Here is a 21,326-nt window from a genome sequence, read left to right as displayed (position 1 = left end):
GGGCCTGCTTAGAGAAGATGAAAATCTTTTTAAACAAGTAAAGGATCAAAGGCGAACTCACATTAAGAGAATTTACGGGGTTCTAGTGGAACTGGATTCAGAATCAGAACTAATCAAAGACTGTATGATTAAATGGGCACAAAATTTTGGTGAACCAGTTCTACTGGACACCTTGGAAATTATCTGGGTGAGGAATGTTAAATTTACACAAGCCCAGAACTTAAGGGAGAATTTTTATAAAATGTTTTATAGATGGCACCTTGATCCACAAAAAATGTCTCTTATGTATCCTGACTTACAGCCTAAATGTTGGAGATGTGGTTGTCTGGATGCTACTTATTATCATATTTGGTGGTTGTGTAAAAATATAAAAGCTTTTTGGATTAAGATATGGTGGAATATTCAAAGAATTTTTGGAAGGAGGGTAAAATTTACTCCACAACTGTTTTTGTTAGGAATTGTTACTGACTGTGATGTTAAAGAGGTTATATTGATGTTGAATTTGATTACAGCTGCAAGGCTGTTAGTAGGGCAATATTGGAAGAAGGAATCTTTGCCTACTTTGCAAGAGTGGTTTTTTAAAGTTTCTTACTTGGAGGAAATGGCAAAGATTTCGGCTTTCTTAAAGGAGCAATCACAAGAGAAATTTTTTGCCGTATGGGAAAAATGGATAAATTTCACACAATATAAATTGGATATAAAAAAATATCATTTAGCTTTTTTATAACTTGTATACAAATTTTGATATTTCATAGATTGTATTCTTTCTCTTTTTTTCTTTTTTATTTCTTTTCTCTTTTCTTTTTCTTTTTTTTTAAGTATCTTTTCTTTTTAATGTTTATGCTTTTTTTGTTATATATATTTTATTGTTAACTAGCTTATAAGTTGTTTAATCTTTCTTAGGATTTTTATAATTGTAGTTAAGCCTATATTCAGCTTTGGGAAGCTCGGGGGGATGGGCGGGGTGGTTGGGGAGGGGTTGAGGGTTGTTTTATTTTTGTTGTTGTTTTTTGTGTTTTTTGTAAAAACTTTTTAAAAAATTCTTAATAAAAAAAAAAGCCAATAGAATAAAAGGGAGTAGCACAGCTAAGGAAAAGGGGGGAAAAAATGGCGGACTGCCTTGTTTGGTGACCCCCGTGAAACGGTCATTCGACCCCAAATGGGGTCCCGACCCACAGGTTGAGAACCACTGTCTTAAACAAAACCAGTTTAAGAGTGCATTTAAAACACAGCCCAAAAATTGTTACTAATCCTGTATTGTCTCAAAAACATGAGTGCAATAACATCCATTGATGCTATAAAAACATCCTAAAATGTTATGTTTAAATAATTCCAAAGTCCTAGCATTAAGAAATGGCAATGGAAGTAGACGAAGTTTACCCTGTTACTTTTTAAAGTGATGAAATCTGAAGGATACCAAAGTGCCAGAACAATGGGGTACAAGTCTTCTCCAACAAACAAAAACTGTGGGGTCTCAAGAATGCCTGGGAGCCTTCTCCCCAGGTATGGGATGGGACAGCTTGCGAGTTTCCTCATATTCCGTACTTGCACTCTACTTTACTAGTTGTTTTATTTGCATGCTGTCCTTCCGCCAAAGAAACTAGAGCCATGGCTTGTTCTCTTAGGGCTTTGAGGTTTTGAATTGTAATTTGCTGGAGGTTGGGTTTATACACTTTCCTTTCAATTCCCTCCCTACCTTTAATAACAGCAGGAGCTCTAATAACCTTGAAATATTTGTGGCAAACATTTCAAAGTAAGTAGCATGTTTTTTTCTGCAACACTTCGAAGGTTTTTTTTTTCCTCCCTGGATGAAGGTTTTCCTATATTCTTATCCCTCCAGCAACAACTGTAAAATAAAATTCAAAAGGGGAGAGGGGAAAGAGCACTATTTCCCACTCCTAAATGCCCTTGTTTAACATTGATAACCCAAGCTTTTCAAAACCAGCGCATGGGAACTGATCGATCAAAAAGCATCGCTCTCTGAGCTGGAAAAGAATTTGGAGGGTTTAATCCGGCGGTTGACAAGATCGGCGGTGAAGTTCATCACGGGATGTCGGGGGCTCATCTTCAAGTGATATTTGCATTTGATCAATTCGTCTGAACCTCGTAGCCAAGCCAAATCCTCTCTTGAACAGTCGTCGCATCGTTACTCCTTGCCACTGGAGAAAAGAAAAAGTTGGTTTAGGTTCTCCCGCCCCGCCCCGAGAAATCACAAATATGCATAATTTGGGGGCAAGGCCAGTCTGAGAGGTGGGCAGTTCCTTGCTGGAAACCCGCCTCCTTGTCTGAAGCCTCACCTTTCTCGTTTCACCAACTCAGCCTGATACTCAGGCCAGCTGCTCGCCCGTGCGCTCCCTCCTTCCTTCGCCATGCCGGGTCCTGAGGCGCTACTTGCGCTGTTGATCTCGCCCGTTGTTCTGCTTGCTTTGGCCCTTGTTCTCTCGGGCCCTTGGAGGCTCTTAGATTCCCAGCCGCCTCTGGATCTGATGAGGGAACTGGAGCAGCGGCAGCAAGACCTGAGTCGCCTGGTAGCCTCTGTCCAAGCGCGCGCTTCTCGATCCATCGCAAGGCGCGCAGGGGTCGCAGAGCCTTTGGGTTGCGCGCAACTGAACGGCCTAAGCGACGTGGGCGTGGTAGGTGCTGGCATTACGAAGCTGGTGCTGAGAACAGTTTTGTCGCCCAGTGGCGAGGAAATCGCCCTGAAATCCGTGCACTGGACAGGCAGCGACGTGACTCGCTGTGTTCAACGCTACGGCCACGCGGAAGGTTGTTTCCAGCTCGCTGCTTACAAGCTATTGAAGGAGACGATTCTGCTCCAGACTCTGGATCATGAAGGGATCATCAAGGCACGTAGTACCGGCAGCGCGCTCGGAAAGGAGGGCAGGAGACCCAGCCTAGGAGCCTAATGGGTTGTTTTGTGTAGTTATAAATGCTGTAATTTCTTTAGATATTTTACTAATTACGTTTCTCCCCACTTTCAACCACGTGATGGTTGAGCGTGCTTAATCCAAGATTATTGATCTTTACACAATGTAAGGTAATAGCCCAATCCTATTTTAATATCCTCGATTAGTAGTTTCAAAGGTGTAGCTCATGCCAGTTTACTGGGAATGGATATCAATATAAGTTGACTACTCATGGCAGAGAGCAGCATATAAATTTTTAAATATAATTAATGAGTCCACTGGTTTTGTCACATGATCAGATTTTAAGCTTTCACTACTCAAATATTCTTGTTTTGAGTCCAACCTCAAATTAGTAGGCCAATCCATAGCTTTTAGGAGGAAATGTTACAGATATATTTTATTTTGTAAATTATGTTGTGTGCACTGCAACAAGCATGCCTATTCTTCTGAAATTCCTTTGATTAGTTTAAAGGGGACCTATTTTAGCTTTACATACAACACATACAATCAGTCATGTAATGACTGATTAATTGAAAAAAAATCATGGTCCTGCCTGGATTTGGTGTAGGGAACAATGCATATTTGGAGTAAAATGCAGGGCTGCTGCTATATTACTTAATATTTCAATGTGCAGTTTGTAAACTCCAGAAATTTGCTACTACAAAATATGAAGGCAGCTTAGTTTAATGTTTTTTAAGAGGATTAATCAAATTAATGGTGAGTTAGGCTTTCGGTGGCCATGTTTCATAAATATTTGCCTAACCTCTGAGTATCACAGTGGTGATGAATCTGTGAATCTTTAGATGTTAATAATCTGCAAATGTGCTGCATCCTTTCTACTGAACATGCTGGTTGATGCTGCTGGCAATGTTAGTCTTGTGACACCTGGACATACTCAGCAGATGAAAGTGTTGTGCTAACTCTTGACAGGTCTTGGAAACTGAGCATGGTTGGCCTTATTCATTTCTTGGATTGGTGACCATGTGGGAATTTTAAGACTGTTAGGTAGGCTGAGAAGTAGAAAATAATATGTCAGAGAAAGGAAGGGACAAACCATTGCCATACCGTTGTCAAGAAAATGCACAATAGTGAAAAATACTATATTTAAACACCTGGAGGGCCACCTGGAGGGTTCCATTCTAGAATACTGTATTTTGGGGAATAATAATGGGAGAAGTTTCATGTTTATATGCCTTGCTTGTAAGCTTTCTTTGGGCAGTCCAATTTGACTCCTGGGGCTCTGATGCATATAGCCCTCAAGATGTTTTTTCTCCCATGGCTTCCTCTCACTTTCTGCAAGAAAGCCTTAGTATTTATTTAGCGGGGTAAAGGGTAAAGGTGGGGAGTATCATGCAAAATATGCCAATTGAGTTTGCAGCGTTGAATAAAATAGAAAATATTTGATCCCAAACATAAAGTGCAGTGGGTAACATTTAATCAGAATTCTCTTTCTTGGTTTGATTACTGTTTATTATGCTACAAAGCTTGCAACCGGAGAAAACCCACAAGAAGCAATTTTCTAAACCTCTTTGAAAGAAAATTACTCTTGGCTGATTTAGTGGTAAATAAACATAAGTAAGAATAAAGAGTTATCTGGGAGGTATAAACCCTCAACTTCAAGATGCAGACAATTAACTTCATGAATTATAACTTCTACCAACATGCTTAGGATCAACTATGTAAGGCATACTTTTACCTTAGCAAGAGCAGTTGAGTTTTTAAATCTTCATTTGACCTTTCTCACCATTAGCAAAATATATTTTTTTCAAAGAATAATTTCTATATTTTGCATCTGTATTAATACTTCATTCTGTTTTTCTCCTGACAGCTGCATGGTCAATGCTATAATAATAGCCTGTATCCTGAAATGAAAGTGGTTTCCATGCTGGAGCTTGGAACCCCTTTGGAGATGATTCAGCTTCTGCAGATTCCCTGGGAAGAGAGATTTAAAGTAAGGAAACAAAAGCAAAGAGGATTTTATCGGTAGCAGTAGACCCAATCCTGAATCCTGATAGAAGGAAGGGTCTGGGGAAGATCTTTGCTCTTGAAAACATGGTATTAAACTTCTGTGTAAATCCTGTGGACATGCCATTCCTGGAGACATTCTAGCTATTATAAATCTTTGAGCTTGGAAGCTATTAGAAGGATTGTAACACATCAGTGTCAATATATCTGTAAACATATATAGGCAGGAGCAAATTCTCTGCACTGACATTTCTGGACTGTTTCAAAGGCAATCTATCTACAGTACACTACTGTAGTTTAACTTTAGAATGCATATTTAAGGTGTGGTTAAACAATATGGAAAAATTAGCTGTGATCCCATTACATGGTTACATTAGATCAACATATATATTAAGGCCTTAAGTTTTTGCCATAGCAGATATACTGTAATTTCAGTGAATTATGCATTAAGCTTCAAAATAATAGGAAGGAAGGAAGGTAGACTGCTGATGTTATAATGTAAGAAAATCTCTTATTTGTTTACCATCTCTCTTTCAGATTTGTCTGAATCTGGTAGAACTACTCTATTACTTGGCAAATTCTCCTCTGGGTTCCATTGCTCTTCTAGATTTCCAACCAAGGCAATTTGTTATGGTGAATGGGCTCCTGAAAGTTACAGACCTGGATGATGTGAGCACTGAGGAGCTGTCTTGCAAAAGGGATCAAGATTGCATTCTCAAATTCCCCACAAAAACCTTCTTTCTCAAATGTGCCAGCCATAGGAACTGTAAAGGAATAAATGAGAAACGGAATCTTTTCAATGCATACCGGTAAGTTGGATAAAGAAAAACTGGTAAGTTTAAAAGAAAAAGAACTGGAGAAGAACATCATCACATATGCCATGTATTTTTAGCATTTTCTTTCATGTAGTATTTCTTTTTTTTGTCAGACTTCTCCAACTACTGTATTCTGCCATATTAGATTGCAATCCTCAGAATTCTGTCTATGACAGTGGTTCTCAACCTTTTTAATGCCACGCCCCCCAACCGGTTGTAAGTCGAGGACTACTCAACCGGTCGTACGTAGAGGACTACTCAACTGGTGCAGCACCATTTGCAGAATGGGACTTTTGGCGGGCTCAGCAGGCAGAGACAGCCTGGACAATTCCTATTGGCTTTTGACTCTCCTATTCAAGAGAGTCTATTCTATTGGCTTTCAAAAGCCAATAGAATAAAAGGGGGTAGCACAGCTAAGGAAAAGGGGGAAAAATGGCGGACTGCATTGTTTGGCGACCCCCGTGAAATGGTCATTCAACCCCAAGTGGGGTCCCGACCCACAGGTTGAGAACCGCTGGTCTATGAAGAGCAATGTGTCTGGAACTCTGGGTCTGTTACTCAATACATCTGGAAAGTGCTAATTTACAGGAAGTTGTTCTACATTACTATAATTCTTTGAATATTAATGCATGTTGGATAGTAGTTTGACTAAAGTTATCATTCATAAATGCTTTTCCCTGGAAACCATATATTGTTACTTTTTGTTTGCTTTCAAAAATTCTTCAGACTTGGGGAATAGCATACTCACCGTATGTACAGTACTGTATGTCTGACGTTGTTTAGACAAATGGCTAAAAGTAGATGGAAGGAAGCAATGCTGACCCCATCAGTGCTAATATGTTATACTAAGAATTCAATGATTGCTTCTGCTAATTAAATGGATCTCACTTAGAAAGGAAGATGGAAGCAGAAAAATCTTACATTTTTCAAGATTTATTTGATGAGAGTAAGGTTTAGTTCCAGGCAAACTTAGAGTACTGCTTAGATTCAGGCAGCAAGTTAGGCAGCACTAACAAGTGTCTATAGCTTACTAGGAACCAACAAAAAAAAATGTAAGTCATAACAGACAGCAGATCTGAAAAAGTATTCTTTGTATTAATTTGTATGAATATAACATTGTTCAAAATTTTGCTGAGATAGAAATAGTAGTGCTTATGTAAGCCTTCTTCCTGCATGACTGACTTCATTAGAAAATGAAAAGTAGCACTACTCATTCTCAGAGCAACTAATATATGAGGGGCACCAGATTGGAGCAAGTTGAATATCACCTGAGTAAGGTTAAGAGACACTTGCAATATACGTCTGCTTAAAACATGATTTCATGGCTGGAAATACATGATATACTGCTGGTCTTTTAAAAAGCCTTAACCCAGAGGCCTCCCCTGGCATTGGGCCAGGATGTTGGACAAGGTTAGTTTGGTAATAGTTGTTTTTCATTGAATATCTTTCTTTTTTTCTCTTTTAACCCCAGAGTGGCAATTAATGACTTAAGTGGCCATATAAATTGGATAAATAAGCCAAGATATATTACGGCTTAACATGATATGTAAATCCTGCAGGTGACTTTGTTACAATTAGCTCATGAGAGTGGGACCAAAGATTCAGGCAGTTCTTTAAAATTAGTGTATTGCTGAGTATGCACAGTTAATGAATTTTCATTATATCCTCTTCTCAGGCACAAAAACTGGGTAAATAGTGTTTACAAATGGGATATTTCGAATATGTTCCAATTCACTTCTGAGAGGCTCATGGACAAAACTGGAAGCACCATTTCATTAACAAAGATATTTGAGAAAATGTTAATTTGTTTCTTTATGGGGTGGACCAAATATATCAATAAAAATAAATAAAAAGCTGTTGTTGGTGTAAAGTAGGATAAGACAGATTTTTCTGTTCTAAATTTAGCTCTAGCCAAGAAGCTTCAATTTCATTTTGTTATAAATTATAAGATTTAAGTTTTTTGTTATCAATCTTTACTAAAATTTGGAAGATTTCTGTTTTAATATGTAAGGTTTCATATATGTTTTTAGGTATTTCTTCACTTATCTCTTACCTCATACTGCACCCATTGCTTTGCAACCAATTTTGAAGGACATCTTGAATGCTACAGGTACGTGCTAGTTCAAAATGTTAAAGATATGTTTGAAATGTTTATATAAATAAGAACTACTTTACAGTATTTTTCGCCTTACAACATTCTTCTCTCCTCTGCATGTAGGCGATTTACGATATGGAACAAATGAAACTTTACGAGCTTTCCAAAAGGTTTTACATTTGTACAAGTCAGGACTTTATCTGCAGAAAAAGCTTTCTCACTTAAAAGGTATGGATATCATAACTAGTGACAAAGATCAGACTAAATGCATAAGGACTTGACACAGTTAAAATGTGCTTAATTAAAACCCATTGCAATCAATGGGAAATACTAGCTTGGTCAACCTAAATCCCTTTGGGATTTGAGTCATTGAGATTTTGGTAAAATTAGCTTTCCCTACAAAGGGACCTCTGACTGCATTGAGTAGGATTTACTTCATTTTGGGGGCTTTTCTTTTGAACAACTCTCACGTATTAGTAAATCTATGCTGGGAAATTGAGGACATATCATACCTTCTAGCGCTGACACTAATGAGTCTCAACCATATTCCTCTGCTATTATTTATACAACATACATCTGAAAAGTCAATCAACTTCAAAGCAGCCAAGTGTACATGCTTGATTCCCTTTTAAGATATTATTGGGCATATAGCTAAGGCAATTGGGATTGGCAATCTGGTCTAAATGAACACCCTAGGTTCCTTTCCTAATGCCCACTTAATGCTCATATGATATTTTAAAAATATTGTTTTAATAAAACCAACATATAAGGAAATGACATTTTATAAAACAAAACTTTGACTATTTGTGGCAATGCTTTTAGACTCCATAATGTTTTACTGGAATATTAGAGAGCTTTGGGGGAGAGGGAGCTAATTTATTTGTAGTATAGATTTTCCTAACCATGGCGGACATTTTGTGAATAGGCAAATTTCCCATGGCAGCCACTTTGTAAGCTTCAACTTTTCTAATGTACCTTAGGCTCCAAAAATGGTCTACTACTACATTAGAGGATAGAGCTTGTGGTCATAGCCTTATTTTTATTTCATATATCCATGGATTGTGTAATGGCTTATCTTCTGAACATTCTAGTTTTAGGTGGTATGCTTAGGTTAGTTTTATTATGAATAAGTTTATTGATTTCTTTTGAAATGGTTTTAAAATGTGGAAGATGTTGCTAGAGTTTGAAAATTCTTAGCCTGCTTCTTTTTGTAATAAATTCTACACCCTTCTAAATACAAAAATAGAGTCACTGATGGCATGAAAGATGTCCAAGGAGACAAGAGTTAAAGTTATGGCTTTCCACCCTGCCAATAAAGAATAGCTTTGGTATGTGTGTGTGAGAGAAAAGATTTACGACTGTTTTGCTAGACATGCCTGGGAAGATAAGTTCTGGTTGAGATGCAAAGTCTTAAAACATCCTTTCCATTTTTCTCATTTCTGAAATACTTCTGAGTTTCCAACAGGTACATAGTAGTAATCCTTTATCTTTTCTCCCTATCCCCAGAATATTTTGTTGTAAAGGGATTCCACAGTACGAATACAGAGGACTATAAGTGTTGGCCTTCATATAGCCCTTTGAGATGCATGTTGTCTGTTCATAACGTAGAAGAAGCTGCTTCCATTTGCAGTTATCATCCACAGTGCCAATATTTTATCATCACTCCACAGAGAACATGGACAGGTGAGAATAGATGGCATTATGAACATCACCTAGGCATTTTCCTCAAAAATCCATAAAAGATTCACAGAAGATCTAGGCATGCTTTTACTTGGATTTGAATAAGTTTAAACTCTGCAGGAAAGATACATTCATGTTATGTAACACCAGCTGTTTGCAAGATCTTCTATATTTTATGCAATTTTTGAAAAGGCATTCGTCTGTATATGCATACAGCTCTGTCCATAATCAGTTATCCTAGTAAGACAGAATTTCTGATTCAGAATAGGTTATCAGCATATTTAGATAAAAGCACTTATAAAAATCTTTGCAGATTCGTGAACAGCTTTAGAAATATCCAAAATAAAAAGATGTAGGGGATATCCTACATCCTGTTATTTTAGTTCTACTCTGGGGAAAATGATCATTCAAAACATTCAAGGTAAGTAGCTTTTTTAATGTGTTGGCTTCATCTGTTTTATCAGCTTCACAGATTTTGCTCTTGCTTAAACTGAATTTTGTTTGTCTTTAAAGAATACATTTTAAATCTATTCTTTCCTGTATTGGTTAGGTGCCATCAAGCACAAATTTGAGATATGGTATACTGAGATGCATATTTCCAGTCATGAAGCTGCATCAAATTCCCTTCCTTCCTTCCTTCCTTCCTTCCTTCCTTTCTTGCTTGCCAATTGAAACTGATTTACTCTGATTAAATAACTTTTGTAACTACCAAAGACAGGATAAGTAATGCGTGTTGTATACAAACTTTTGTATAAAATACCTTGGGTATCCAAGATAAAGGTTTTAAAAATGAGAACTGCTTTTATAATATTTATGATAATTCTTTTTATCTATATTCCCAAAGCAACATGCTTCATGAATGTCCTTTAATTAACATCAATTACAATCTTCCAATGAAGATTGTGTCCAACTTTGTCTGACATTTCTACAGACATCTGAGTGTTAATGCAAACCATAGAGGCAGATTGAGCCGTCAAGTATTTGCACTGTTCTCTATTTGAACAATATATTAATAGTATAATCAATATGGTTAATATATACCAATTATCTTGGTTATATTAATTTTGTGTTTTGGTGTCTTCTTTTAAAATAACTAGCATCATCAGGAAAGACCATATTGTCTGGCAATACTAAGCCTAGATGGAATACTACTGAATTCTATTTAGAACATGCTTGCAGGAATTTTCTGCTTATGGAAAGGAATTGTTTATCAATAATTTCAATAGTCCAGTGTTCTCTGGAATGGAATGGGAATACTCTTAGAACTGTTTCTTGAGCTGATTGTTCTATGAGAAAAAAAAGTTAGGACTCCTAACATAACTTTGCTTATGCATGCTGGTAACTGATGGTTTCTGCTGATAGCATCAGTCTGCATCCCTATCTAAGAAAAGACCCATTGCAGAAAGATAAAGGCAGGAAGACACCCTTTCTTCCATTTTTATAATCACTTCTCTCTTGTTATTCCTAATAAAACCCTCCTGGCAAAAGCTTGGCAGAATATAAAAACATGGTTGACTATTAAAGGACTAACCCAAATGCTAGCAGGTCAGTTCTTGAGTGATGGTTGACTGACTTACTATTACTACCACTTCTTGTTTTTGATATTAACATTAACAAATCATTCTACTGCCAGACTCCTACCCAGTGGTGGGATTCAGCTGTTTCGCACCACTTCGGCAGAGCCGGTAGCTAATTTTTTGTTGCCCAGGCCCAGAATGGACTTCCAGAAGTGGCATCCACACAGAGAACCGGTTGTTCACATATTTGAATCCCAACACTGCTCCTATCTATGTGCCTAGTGCTAATTGGGACTGGCCTTATTTAATTTTCAAGTCCAGACAATTTGGTGATAACCCCAGATTATTTTTGTTTAATAATAATAAACTTCTGTAGACAAATTAGCAGGGAAATGGAAAGGTGTAATATACCTAAAGCAGTGCCATATTCGTTACATTTGAGTCTGAAGATTTTTCCAACCTGGAGACTTCCAGATATGCTGGATTCCATATCCCACCATTTACATATAGTACACCGCTAGTTGAGGATAAAAGGAATTTTAGGTCACCTAGAAGGCATCAGGCTGGGCAAGGTTGTTTTAAAGCATAAGGCAGCTTTTTCCAATGTTTCTCCCCTCCTTCCTCTTTCCACCTTTATGGCCAGAAGGGGAATTTGCATTATTAGGACTTTAGAGTATGGTGTGGAACATCCCTTGGCCCTTTTTGTGGGGGGTACTCTATAGAAATACAGGAATCCTGTGGTGACCAGGATCTAAAGCATTTCTGGAGTACAATAACATTTCCATTGTACCATTTAATTTTAACCTGTGTACAATTATCTTATTTACTGTTGTCAATATTCTTAGTCCTTTTTCACAGCCTTTCAATCCTCCCTTTCCCCTTCAGGGCGTCCTCTTGCTATTTTTCAAAGCAATTTGACCTACTTAATTCCAGGTAGCACCATGAAGGTTTATGTTAAACGATCTGCGTCTTCAAGTGGAAGCCTTTGATTGAGATGCTAGAGAAAACTTGGCATTGTTACTGGGACTAATGCTTTCAACACCAATGGATTACATTATTTCTGCTGTGAAGCAATTATCAACACTAGTTTTATGTGAACAAATATTTCAATAATCAAAGCTCTTTATTCAAGAATTATCCAACACAGGGGCATTTTGTAAACTGTTTCATACTTAACAACTATGCAAGTCTCAATTTCAGCCACCATTGGGATTGGATGAATTGGCTTTATATACATATAATCGTGTTTCTAATTTTTTATGTTTTAAAAAAGAAAACACACATAAATGCATTTATTTTTTTTATGGAATTGTCCTTCAGGGACACATTATATAAGCTTTCTTTAATATATGCTTTTTTATATACACAATTTCACTGAATTTAGACATTGTACACTATTTTATAACTAAGCAATGTGCAATTGACAAGAAACCCAATTTATCTGTGTATTATAATTTATTAAATGTACGCCACCCACCTCCCAATGACTCTGGGCAGCCTGTTAGTCTAGGAAGTACAAATTAATATCGTTATACACTTGATATTCTTTCTTTAGAGTTTGGGAAAGATATTTGTTTCTGGACTTACTGTGTTTTTTAATATTTATTTTTTCTTCCATTCAATTGTGTCCAACTCTCAGAGACTCGCTGGACAAGTCCCTACTGTTTTCTTGGCAAATTTTTACAGAAGTTGCCTTCTGTAAAAAGGTTTGTCACTGCCTCCTTCCTAGGGCTGAGAGAATGACTGGCCCAGGGTAATCCAGCTGGTTGTGTGCCTTAGTCAGGAATAGAACTCAGTCTCCTAGTTCCTAGCCTGATGCCTTAACCATTATATCAAGCTGGCTGTTTTTTGTAATATTTAAGTTTATGTAGATATGGTTGAGCAAGTACAAATGCACACAGTCGACAGAAGGATTTACCAGTAGATCTATTTATCATTTTCAGCAACCTTATTCTGGTACTCTAGAACAGGTCCATGTTTTAATGTGTCATTCTAATTGCACCCGTTTCCTTGTGTATAAGGAACCTCCTGACAGACTTTTAACATATCTGTAAACCAGAAATCTTTTTTTCTTTACATTTTAACAACACTCAGCAAATTCCTTTGCCCTCCCGCCCCCCCCATCTTTACATCCTGCCAAAAGCCAAATTAAAGTTTGAATTTTGCTCAGCCTCTTTTATTTCCTTTCTGTCTCACAGGCATGTTTATCTAATTTAAACTGCCCTTGAGGAGAGAAAGTTAAACCTTTCATTAAAACTGCTGATGACACCTTTGAAGGATAAATATTTCCAAATCACTGTTTTCATTTACCCCGATTTCCCTAACAAAAGATACTTTAAGGGACTTTGAATCTGATTATTTAAATTTCCAGCATTTCTTCTGGCTAATTTTTAACTTTTTCCAGTTTCAAACCTTAATACCGTAGCTTGAACCTATTGTCATTGAATAATGCAGTCTGCAAAAACAAAAAGATGAAACACAGATATTTACTTTTATTATTTTAATTCAGTGTGATTAACTGTGAAATGTTTAAAGTTTTGTACCAATCTTGGAGGTTGTTCAGTATTACTTTCAGTGAAAGAAATCCTGCTGAGCAAAATGTTCAATTACTTGTATGTATATCTATGAGTTTTCTAAAAAGAAATATATTTTTTTCATTCTGATAATGGATTGTTGTCCCTTTAAAAAAAGTTTCATATTTTCCAGTTTAGTAATAATAAAAAATTAAGATGTCATTGAATACTACTTTAAATTCTTAACATGAAAGTTCTAACTTTAGGAGAAAACTAGTTACTTCATTTATCATCCTTTCAGTTCATAGTTTCATATAATTATTAAACTTGTATGCCACCGGATTTTCAATGATACTAGGCAGCTCATAACAACCAAGGAAGTTAGAATAAAAAAGATACGAAGCACTATACAGTGAGGGGTCTCATGCTCTTTTACCAAAGGCTTTGGTGAAGAGTCAGATCTTCACAGCTCTTCTAAACAACACCAGAGTGGGAGCCATGCAGATCTTGGTGAGAAACCTCATTTCAGAGGACAGGAACTGTTACAGAGAAGGTGTGCTTCTGGAGTCCTAACATAAAATTTTTTAATCAAAGGAAAGTAGAGCACACCAACTATAAAGTTGAACTTAAAGCTATTAACCATTCAGAAAATAACAGATGTACAAGAATATACTTCGTAGCTAAGGTGACAGGTTTAGATGTGATTGACAGGAGAATCTATGGGAATGCAGATGTATAGAACAGTCAAGGAAGATCCCATGCTAAACTACAAGCCCAGTTAGTGAACCATCATGACAAGCTGCAAATAACACATATAGTATGGTCTATGCATGAATGGGTTCAAGTGTAGCTTACTGCTGAAACTATCTGGGCATCATGGAAGAAAGCTTAGCCTCATAGCAAAAGTTTTCATTTAACTGTAGCACAGGAGCACTTAATGTGTACACAGACACATATTGAATATAAGAAACCTCTATAGCACAACTGGATCCCAAATCATATCCATTCTAAAACAATGTTTTAAGAAGATCAGAATTCTTAGGTGGTCAAGAATATTTTCCAGAAATTCTCCTATCCTACTATGATATGAAAAATACTGTATGTTTTTACAGTTGATGATTAAGGGTGATACGGAGACACTGATTGATTTTAAGGGGCAAATTATTACATGGCAGGAATTCTAAATCTCTGCTCCTGCTGCTTTTTCATGGATGTGGGATAAACAAAAATCCCTCTTCCAGGCATGGGGAAAGTATCCTGAAGAAGACATACTGAAAGAGAAAAAAGATTCAGAAGCGAAAGGAACAAGTCCTTACAGTTCCTTTAATAATGCTGCTTGCTCTTACACAAATTACTGGTAAAATTTAAATAACTGCAGCATCCTTCAGCTGCATTTTACTGGGTGTGCTGTTACACACACTTGCTATTGCGTTATAATTTGGCTCAAAGGCAATTTAATAATACGATGTTCCCACTGTACTTTAAGCTTGCCTATACCATCCATGTTGACTTACGATTCTAGAATACATATTTTGATCCTTTGGGGGCAAAAGTTGACATTCTGTGGCAGCTCTCTCTAAGTAACCAGAGGTTTGCACCAATGCAGTATTTGGATACTGTTGTTGTGTGTTGGGAAGGCCTCGTTAACTACAATTGCACACCCCTTCTTTGCCATTATAATGCAACTCTGCTCTGTAAAAGTGTGGAGAAAGCAACTCTTTTTAGAAAGGAAGCCATGAGCACTAATACTATTTAGCAGGAGAATAAAGCTACTGACAAGATCTGGTTATAATGGTGACCTCTCTAAAGTGGGGTTTGCAATAGAAACAAAAACAGAAACAAAAGATTACTAATCTGATGTCAGCTGCTTTGGATGAGTAAGAGATAATGGCTTATCTTTCCTACCTTTGGACCTTGGAAGATAAAATCAGCAATATACGCTCAATATGGGAAGTCAGCCAAACGCTATCACCTATTATCTTGAATACATGGTAATGCTTTCAGCAACTTAGTTCCCATGAAAATTGGCTGCAATTTAAAAAAACCCAGCCATTCTCTAATCCTTTCAGATTGCAAACATTTCATACTTCTTCTAAAGTTCTTTTTGTCATGTCCTAATGTTTTAAAATAAAATGATTACAGGTAGTTCTCGACTTACAATCACAATTGAGCCCAACATTTTTGTTGCTAAGTGAAAGAATTGTTAAATAAATTTTGACCTATTTTGTGAGGTCTTGCCACCATTGTTAAGTGAATCACTGCAGTTGTTAAGTCAATGACATAGTTGTTAAGTGGCTTCCCCATTGACTTTGCTTGTCAGAAGGTCTCAAAAGACATGACCCTGGAACACTGCAACCGTCATAAATATGACTCAGTTGCCAGTTGATCACATGACTATGGGGATCTGCAATGGTGTGTGTGTGTGTGTGTGTGTGTGTGTGTATTTTTTGTCTTGATATTTGGTGTGAATTAATGATCTGTGATGAATTTGGACATTCTCTTCAAATATCTGCTCAGTCACGAACTTGTTAAGGATTCAAACAGCAGCCAAAGAAATTTCCTCTGTGGTGTCTGATTCCATTTCCAGGTGTAAGAAGATTTAATTACTGAATTTGGAGCAGCTATAAAATTTATGCTAATTGAGCCATCGTCTCCAGGCAGCTCATTGGATTATTTATGTCATTGACTAGAATATCTGATGGGTTTGCAAAAAACTTCATGATCGTCAGATTGCAACAAGAGACCCACCCAGTATCACATATATAGGTGGATGGCTGTACAAATTGAATAAATACTGTACATAAACAAATCTTTTTATAGACTATAGAATCACAGTACTTTCCCAAATGGATTCTCCCATTTAAAGAAGAAAAGAAAATGCTTCATGTTAAAGGCAAGTGCTTGTTTGAACCGTGTTGCCTTCAGAGATATTGTACAGAGATATTTTCCTACCTATCCACTGTTATTAGACTGCTATGTTATCTCTAAGGAAACTTGGAGCATCATTTTTATTTTTCAAGTATTGATGTCCATAAACTGAGCATGAAAATAATAGCTATATCTAGTAATTAATATTCAGAATATAATGCCTTTGCTCCAGAAAACAGTACAGACCAGACTGTGACTAGAATCATTCATGGATTTGAATTTGTCATAAGAAATTGTTCCTTTTTGTAAAAGATGTCAGGATAGATGGCCTTCACTCATCTGGCATATTTGACTTCAGAAAATGCCCTACTGGTAGGAAAGAGAAAACCTTTCCTCCACTACTTTTTCCCTACCATACAGTACATAATCTACACATTCAAGTCCTCTGCTCTCAAGTTGTCTTTTTTCCCCTTGGCTAAATAAGTCTCAGTTATAACTTTCTCTTATAGTAGAATTGCCCCAGTCTTTTTATCATTGTAGTCATGTTGAGGTGTCATTATGATAGAAATAGTCCAGATAAAGACATCATCTGTTTCTATAAAGGCATTATGTTGGGGCTCATTCTGAGATGAGAAGTGGTATATCAATAAAATGAATGATAAAAATGACAGATGGTAATTTTATTTAAATTTTCTTGTCTAACCTCAGGATAGAATTTGCTTTTAACAAAGGGCCCCGTACTGAGTTATTATTTACATTCAACTATCCATCACAGCCTTTAAATTGTCTTTTCTTTTCAGTTCCCAGGTGCTCAGCTCTCATCAACATATATATGAAGACGTTTTTTTTGTCTCCATGTGCATTACTTTAGTTTTTTTCTATTCCTTATACTGAAAGGCATTTGCTATTTTAATGCCCATTCCCCTACTTTTAAGAATTCCTTTCAGAGTTCCTGGCTTTCATTTTAACCATTCAAATAGTGTCAACAACCGTCTCACTACATATCCTAGATACACAGAAATCTCTCTTTATTTCTGGAGTTGTGTTGCTTAAACTCATAATATCTAGGGTATCTGAGGAGCCGTCTCACCCTGTTCCATTTGTTCCAGCAAAAAGAGCCCACTTTAGATCCTGTCAGCCAAAGAATTTTGGCTGGTGGGTCCAAGAGAAGAGTCTTTTCATCTCTTTCCATTGGAGGTGAGGACTATCCCTACGATCCTGATCTTCAAGAAGAGCCTAAAAATGTGGCTCTGCTGTTTGTTCTGGGGCCCCGGCAGAGGCCTGTTACTTGGAAGATGGCTGACAGGGTAGAGAAGATTCTCATCCATAGGCCATCCCTCATCTTGATTCTTAACTTTCAGCTTTTCTATTCATTTTTTTAAAAAATTAATTGTTTTTAGCACTTTTTAAACTTTTTATTATACTGTGAGCCACTCACAGACACTGTATTAGTAAGATGGTTGGTATAAAAATTATGTATATGTATGTATACACACACACACACACATTTAACAGCAATTTTGTTACATCCTTGTTAAAATGAGTAGCAAAAACGTGGACAAAAGATTTAGATAAAAATTAAAATACGTTTTAAAAGAATATCTTTCCTATTATTAACTAGCTGTACCCAGCCACGCATTGCTGTGGCTCAGTCTGGTTAAATGGAAAAGAAAGAAAAGAGAAAGCGCACGTTTCTAATATGTTTAATTTCACAATGCTTGTGGGTGTACAATATTTTTTGTTGTTCCATTGTGTGTGCAGATATAGAGATTACGTCCAACAGATGGCGCTGTTTTTCAAAAAAGCATGTTTTTACCTATCACAAGTAAAAAGCATGTTTTTACCTGTCACAGGTGTGACATCTATATAATATAGGTATATAAAAACGTATGTATTCAAGTGCAATGTTGTGTCAAAATTTCAAAGCAATCGGTGAAGAACTTTCGGAGATTTAAGATTTTGAACAAACGAACATTTACATTTTTATTTATATAGATTATGGGAACAGAGATGGAAGTAATACCAAACAACATTCTTTAAAATTATTTTTAAGAAATAAGAGTGAAATCATAGCCCTAAGAAAGGGATAAAGTCAAATGTTTAGTGAGTACTTTTAGAGAGGTAGCTCAGTTGCAACCTTTGTCAGCAATTAATTTTACTAGAGGAGCTGGGTGACCAAGTTCCCTTGGTAATATACCAAAACATAGTATAAGCTTTCTCCAGCTCATACACCTATGGCAGGATCAGATGCATGAAAGGCTACAGATAATTATTTAGTCCTCACAAACCAACAGGCAAGCAAGAGCTATTATCTTAACTGACCATCTTAACATAAGATCCAACCAGGTACAACTGGAATTTGAAATGCATTGTATTTGGAAGACATTGCACTGGAGAAGGCTGCATTTATAAACTCTCAGGTTTTCAAGGTTAATTCCTTGGGGTGAAATAAAAAGCTAAAATTATAGTGACTACATATATTAAACAAATAGCATGTCTTATGTAATACTCCTTGCTCTTTAAATGAATGCCAAGCCTGTTTACCTTTGATGTTGCTGTTGGCTTGCATCCATCCATCCAAAGTGTTTTAACTGCATTCTTGAAACATGTTGCGCAGGACTGCAGCCAAGGTTTTTAAAAAAATTACCCACCCAACCAAGCAACCTAGATTTCTTAACTATGTAATAGCAACCAATTTCTTATGATTTTTGCTCAAGTTGCGAGTATCTGAATTTGATCTCATGACCATGGGGATACTGCAATGGTCATAAGTGTGAAAAAATGTCATAAGTCACTTTTTACAGTGCTGTTGTAACATTGAATGGTCACTAAACAAACTGTTGTAAGTCAAAGACTACTTGTACAAAGAAAATGATGATGGTATCTACAGTATGTATTATTCTGTAAGAAAGAAAGTATTTTGCATCATAATTATCGAGCAGCTAATGTTCCACAATAAGCCAATTGCTACTTTGTGGGAGACAACTAGTTATTTTTCAAGTCTAGATTATCTACTTTTCTCTTGAATACTTTTTTTTAATCTTTTGCATTATTACAACATCTGAGAGAGGGAGGGAGGGAAAGAGGGAGAGAGAGATCATTTCAGGAAAGAGGAATATCCCTCTTCTTAAGGTACCATAACAGTGATGGATATTAAAAACACTCACCTTTGCATTCTTTCTTATGGCAAACACTAACCTGAGATGGACGGATATTAGAAATTCAGAGGAACCTTCCCTGTCGCCTCCCCAGGGTATTGCTGAAGCAATTAACTAAAAAAGGGAAACAAAAGAAGATCAGAAGAAAAGAAGCAGCCTAGCAAATTGTGGAGTAAAAAGTACATAATTATAAAAAATGTAACTAATGTTTTATGTTTCTTTAAATACATAAATATGCAGGTGAAATGAGGCACATGGTTTGCCAGATGTCCATTCTTGCTATTAGCCTCTACCCTAATTATATGTTGCCTGATCTGCTGCTTTTATACTGGTGACAATGATTTAGGATGTAGGGCAAGCAGAAAAAACACAGTAAGGTCACCTTCTTGGGTTTTCTGACTGCCTGTGACTTCACCAGGCCCAGCAATAAAAGTGCTCAAGCAAACTAGTGGAAGAACATCTTTGGCACAGAAGGTTCTCCCCCTCCACCCACACACATACATACACATATGATGAGTAAGATTTCTTTTTCTTTGCAAGAGACTCAAAGCATCAAAATTATGGCCAAGTGAATGTTGTTATTCACATTAGGTTAATGTTGGAAAGTACAAATACATATAAATTACAGCATTGGAAAGAGTTTTTTTAGATCATCCAGTCAAATCCTATGTTGAAAGAGGGAAAGTACACCAACTGATGATGGATAACACTATATATGAAAAGAAGCAAAGAGCAAGATATTTTCCCCTCCCTTAAAATATTAGGAACCAAATATAGCAATGGTGGCTATTCTAATACCAATCCCATTGAATCACACATTCATAACATGACTATTAATATACCCATTCAGAGCTTCCACTCATTATGTTCAACTCAATCCAGACAAAATTCTGTCCTATATATGGTTTGTTTAGAGGTGTTTAGATGGTCCTTAAATTCTATCTCTGCTGATCAGTTGTTTATTTTACTTACTTTGTACAGCATGTACATACAACACTGGTTTCTCTAGACTTAGGAGATAGAGATAGAAAGGCACTTCTATAACTTGCCATTTCTACCCCTCCCCCATCCCTTAAGAGAAATCTGGAGCTGATCTGTGATCATTTCTACTGCTCCTGGCCTCCAAATGTTTTGTGTTCCTTCCAGCAAGGAAAGTAATACAGTCAATAGTGCAGCCTCTCATTTATAGGTCACATGGTATGTACCTATCTAGTGATTAGCACATATAAAGAAGCAACAAAACTGAGTATATATCAAACTAAAATTCAGCTTGAAATATAAGATTGTGCCCCTGATGTGCAGAAGTTGATCAAATCAGCACTTAAAATGTATGTCTATATCAGCAATGCATCAGACTTTTGAGACAGGCCAGTCAGGATGTATGCCTGCCCTGGATGAACTATTTCTACTTTATTGTAAGGTTACATTAACAGAATTTTGTAGTCTAAAAGTATATTTCTTCCTTCCCCACTTCCCTGCCCATCATCTTTCAGTCTAAGAAACTAGGGAGTGTCATTAATCCATTAATCATTAATGGATTAATCCATTAATCAGTGGAACAACTTGCCTCCAGAACCTGTGAATGCTCCAACACTGGAAGTTTTTAAGAGTTTGGACAACCATTTGTCTGAAATGGTATTATAGGGTTTCCTACCTGAGCAGGGGGTTGGACTAGAAGGTCCCTTCCAGGTCTGTTATTCTGTTGCTTCTAAAACAGTTGCCATTTCCACATTCCTTCTGCAGGCTAAGCTACTTCTTATCCCGATCCACCCCCATCCGTTTTCCTGGGCATGGCTCTTCCCCATTTCC

General features: G+C 36.8%; 1 protein-coding gene across 3 annotated transcripts; it reads left to right on the top strand.

Annotated features, from left to right (window-relative positions):
- Nucleotides 1–2,266: 2,266 nt before the first annotated feature.
- Nucleotides 2,267–17,453, top strand: LOC120306445 (extracellular tyrosine-protein kinase PKDCC-like). Of its 3 annotated transcripts, none has more exons than XM_039339707.1 (7): nt 2,267–2,846; nt 4,735–4,857; nt 5,409–5,680; nt 7,717–7,796; nt 7,905–8,009; nt 9,288–9,464; nt 16,079–17,453. In XM_039339707.1, the coding sequence occupies exons 1-7, from the start codon at nt 2,370–2,372 to the stop codon at nt 16,099–16,101; spliced, it is 1,257 nt and encodes a 418-aa protein (XP_039195641.1). In that variant the 5' UTR covers nt 2,267–2,369; the 3' UTR covers nt 16,102–17,453. The 3 variants fall into 3 exon arrangements, with proteins under 3 accessions (XP_039195641.1, XP_039195640.1, XP_039195639.1); XM_039339706.1 differs by lacking the exon at nt 16,079–17,453 and adding an exon at nt 11,912–13,628; XM_039339705.1 differs by lacking the exon at nt 16,079–17,453 and adding an exon at nt 11,864–13,628.
- The last annotated feature ends 3,873 nt before the right edge of the window (nt 17,454–21,326 follow it).

Source organism: Crotalus tigris, unplaced genomic scaffold (genome assembly GCF_016545835.1).
Source record: "Crotalus tigris isolate CLP2741 ecotype Arizona unplaced genomic scaffold, ASM1654583v1 scf7180000017737.1785205, whole genome shotgun sequence".
Taxonomy (NCBI): domain Eukaryota; kingdom Metazoa; phylum Chordata; class Lepidosauria; order Squamata; family Viperidae; genus Crotalus; species Crotalus tigris.
Note: the sequence above shows the minus strand (reverse complement) of the source record. Positions and strands in the feature narration are given on the sequence as shown.

Excerpts from the sequence above, each read along its gene's own strand:
- LOC120306445 (XM_039339705.1), top strand. The coding sequence starts at position 2,370 with ATGCCGGGTCCTGAGGCGCTACTTGCGCTGTTGATCTCGCCCGTTGTT. Across the intron at positions 2,847-4,734 it reads ATCATGAAGGGATCATCAAG|CTGCATGGTCAATGCTATAA; the intron begins GCACGTAGTACC and ends TTCTCCTGACAG. Across the intron at positions 5,681-7,716 it reads AATCTTTTCAATGCATACCG|GTATTTCTTCACTTATCTCT; the intron begins GTAAGTTGGATA and ends ATATGTTTTTAG.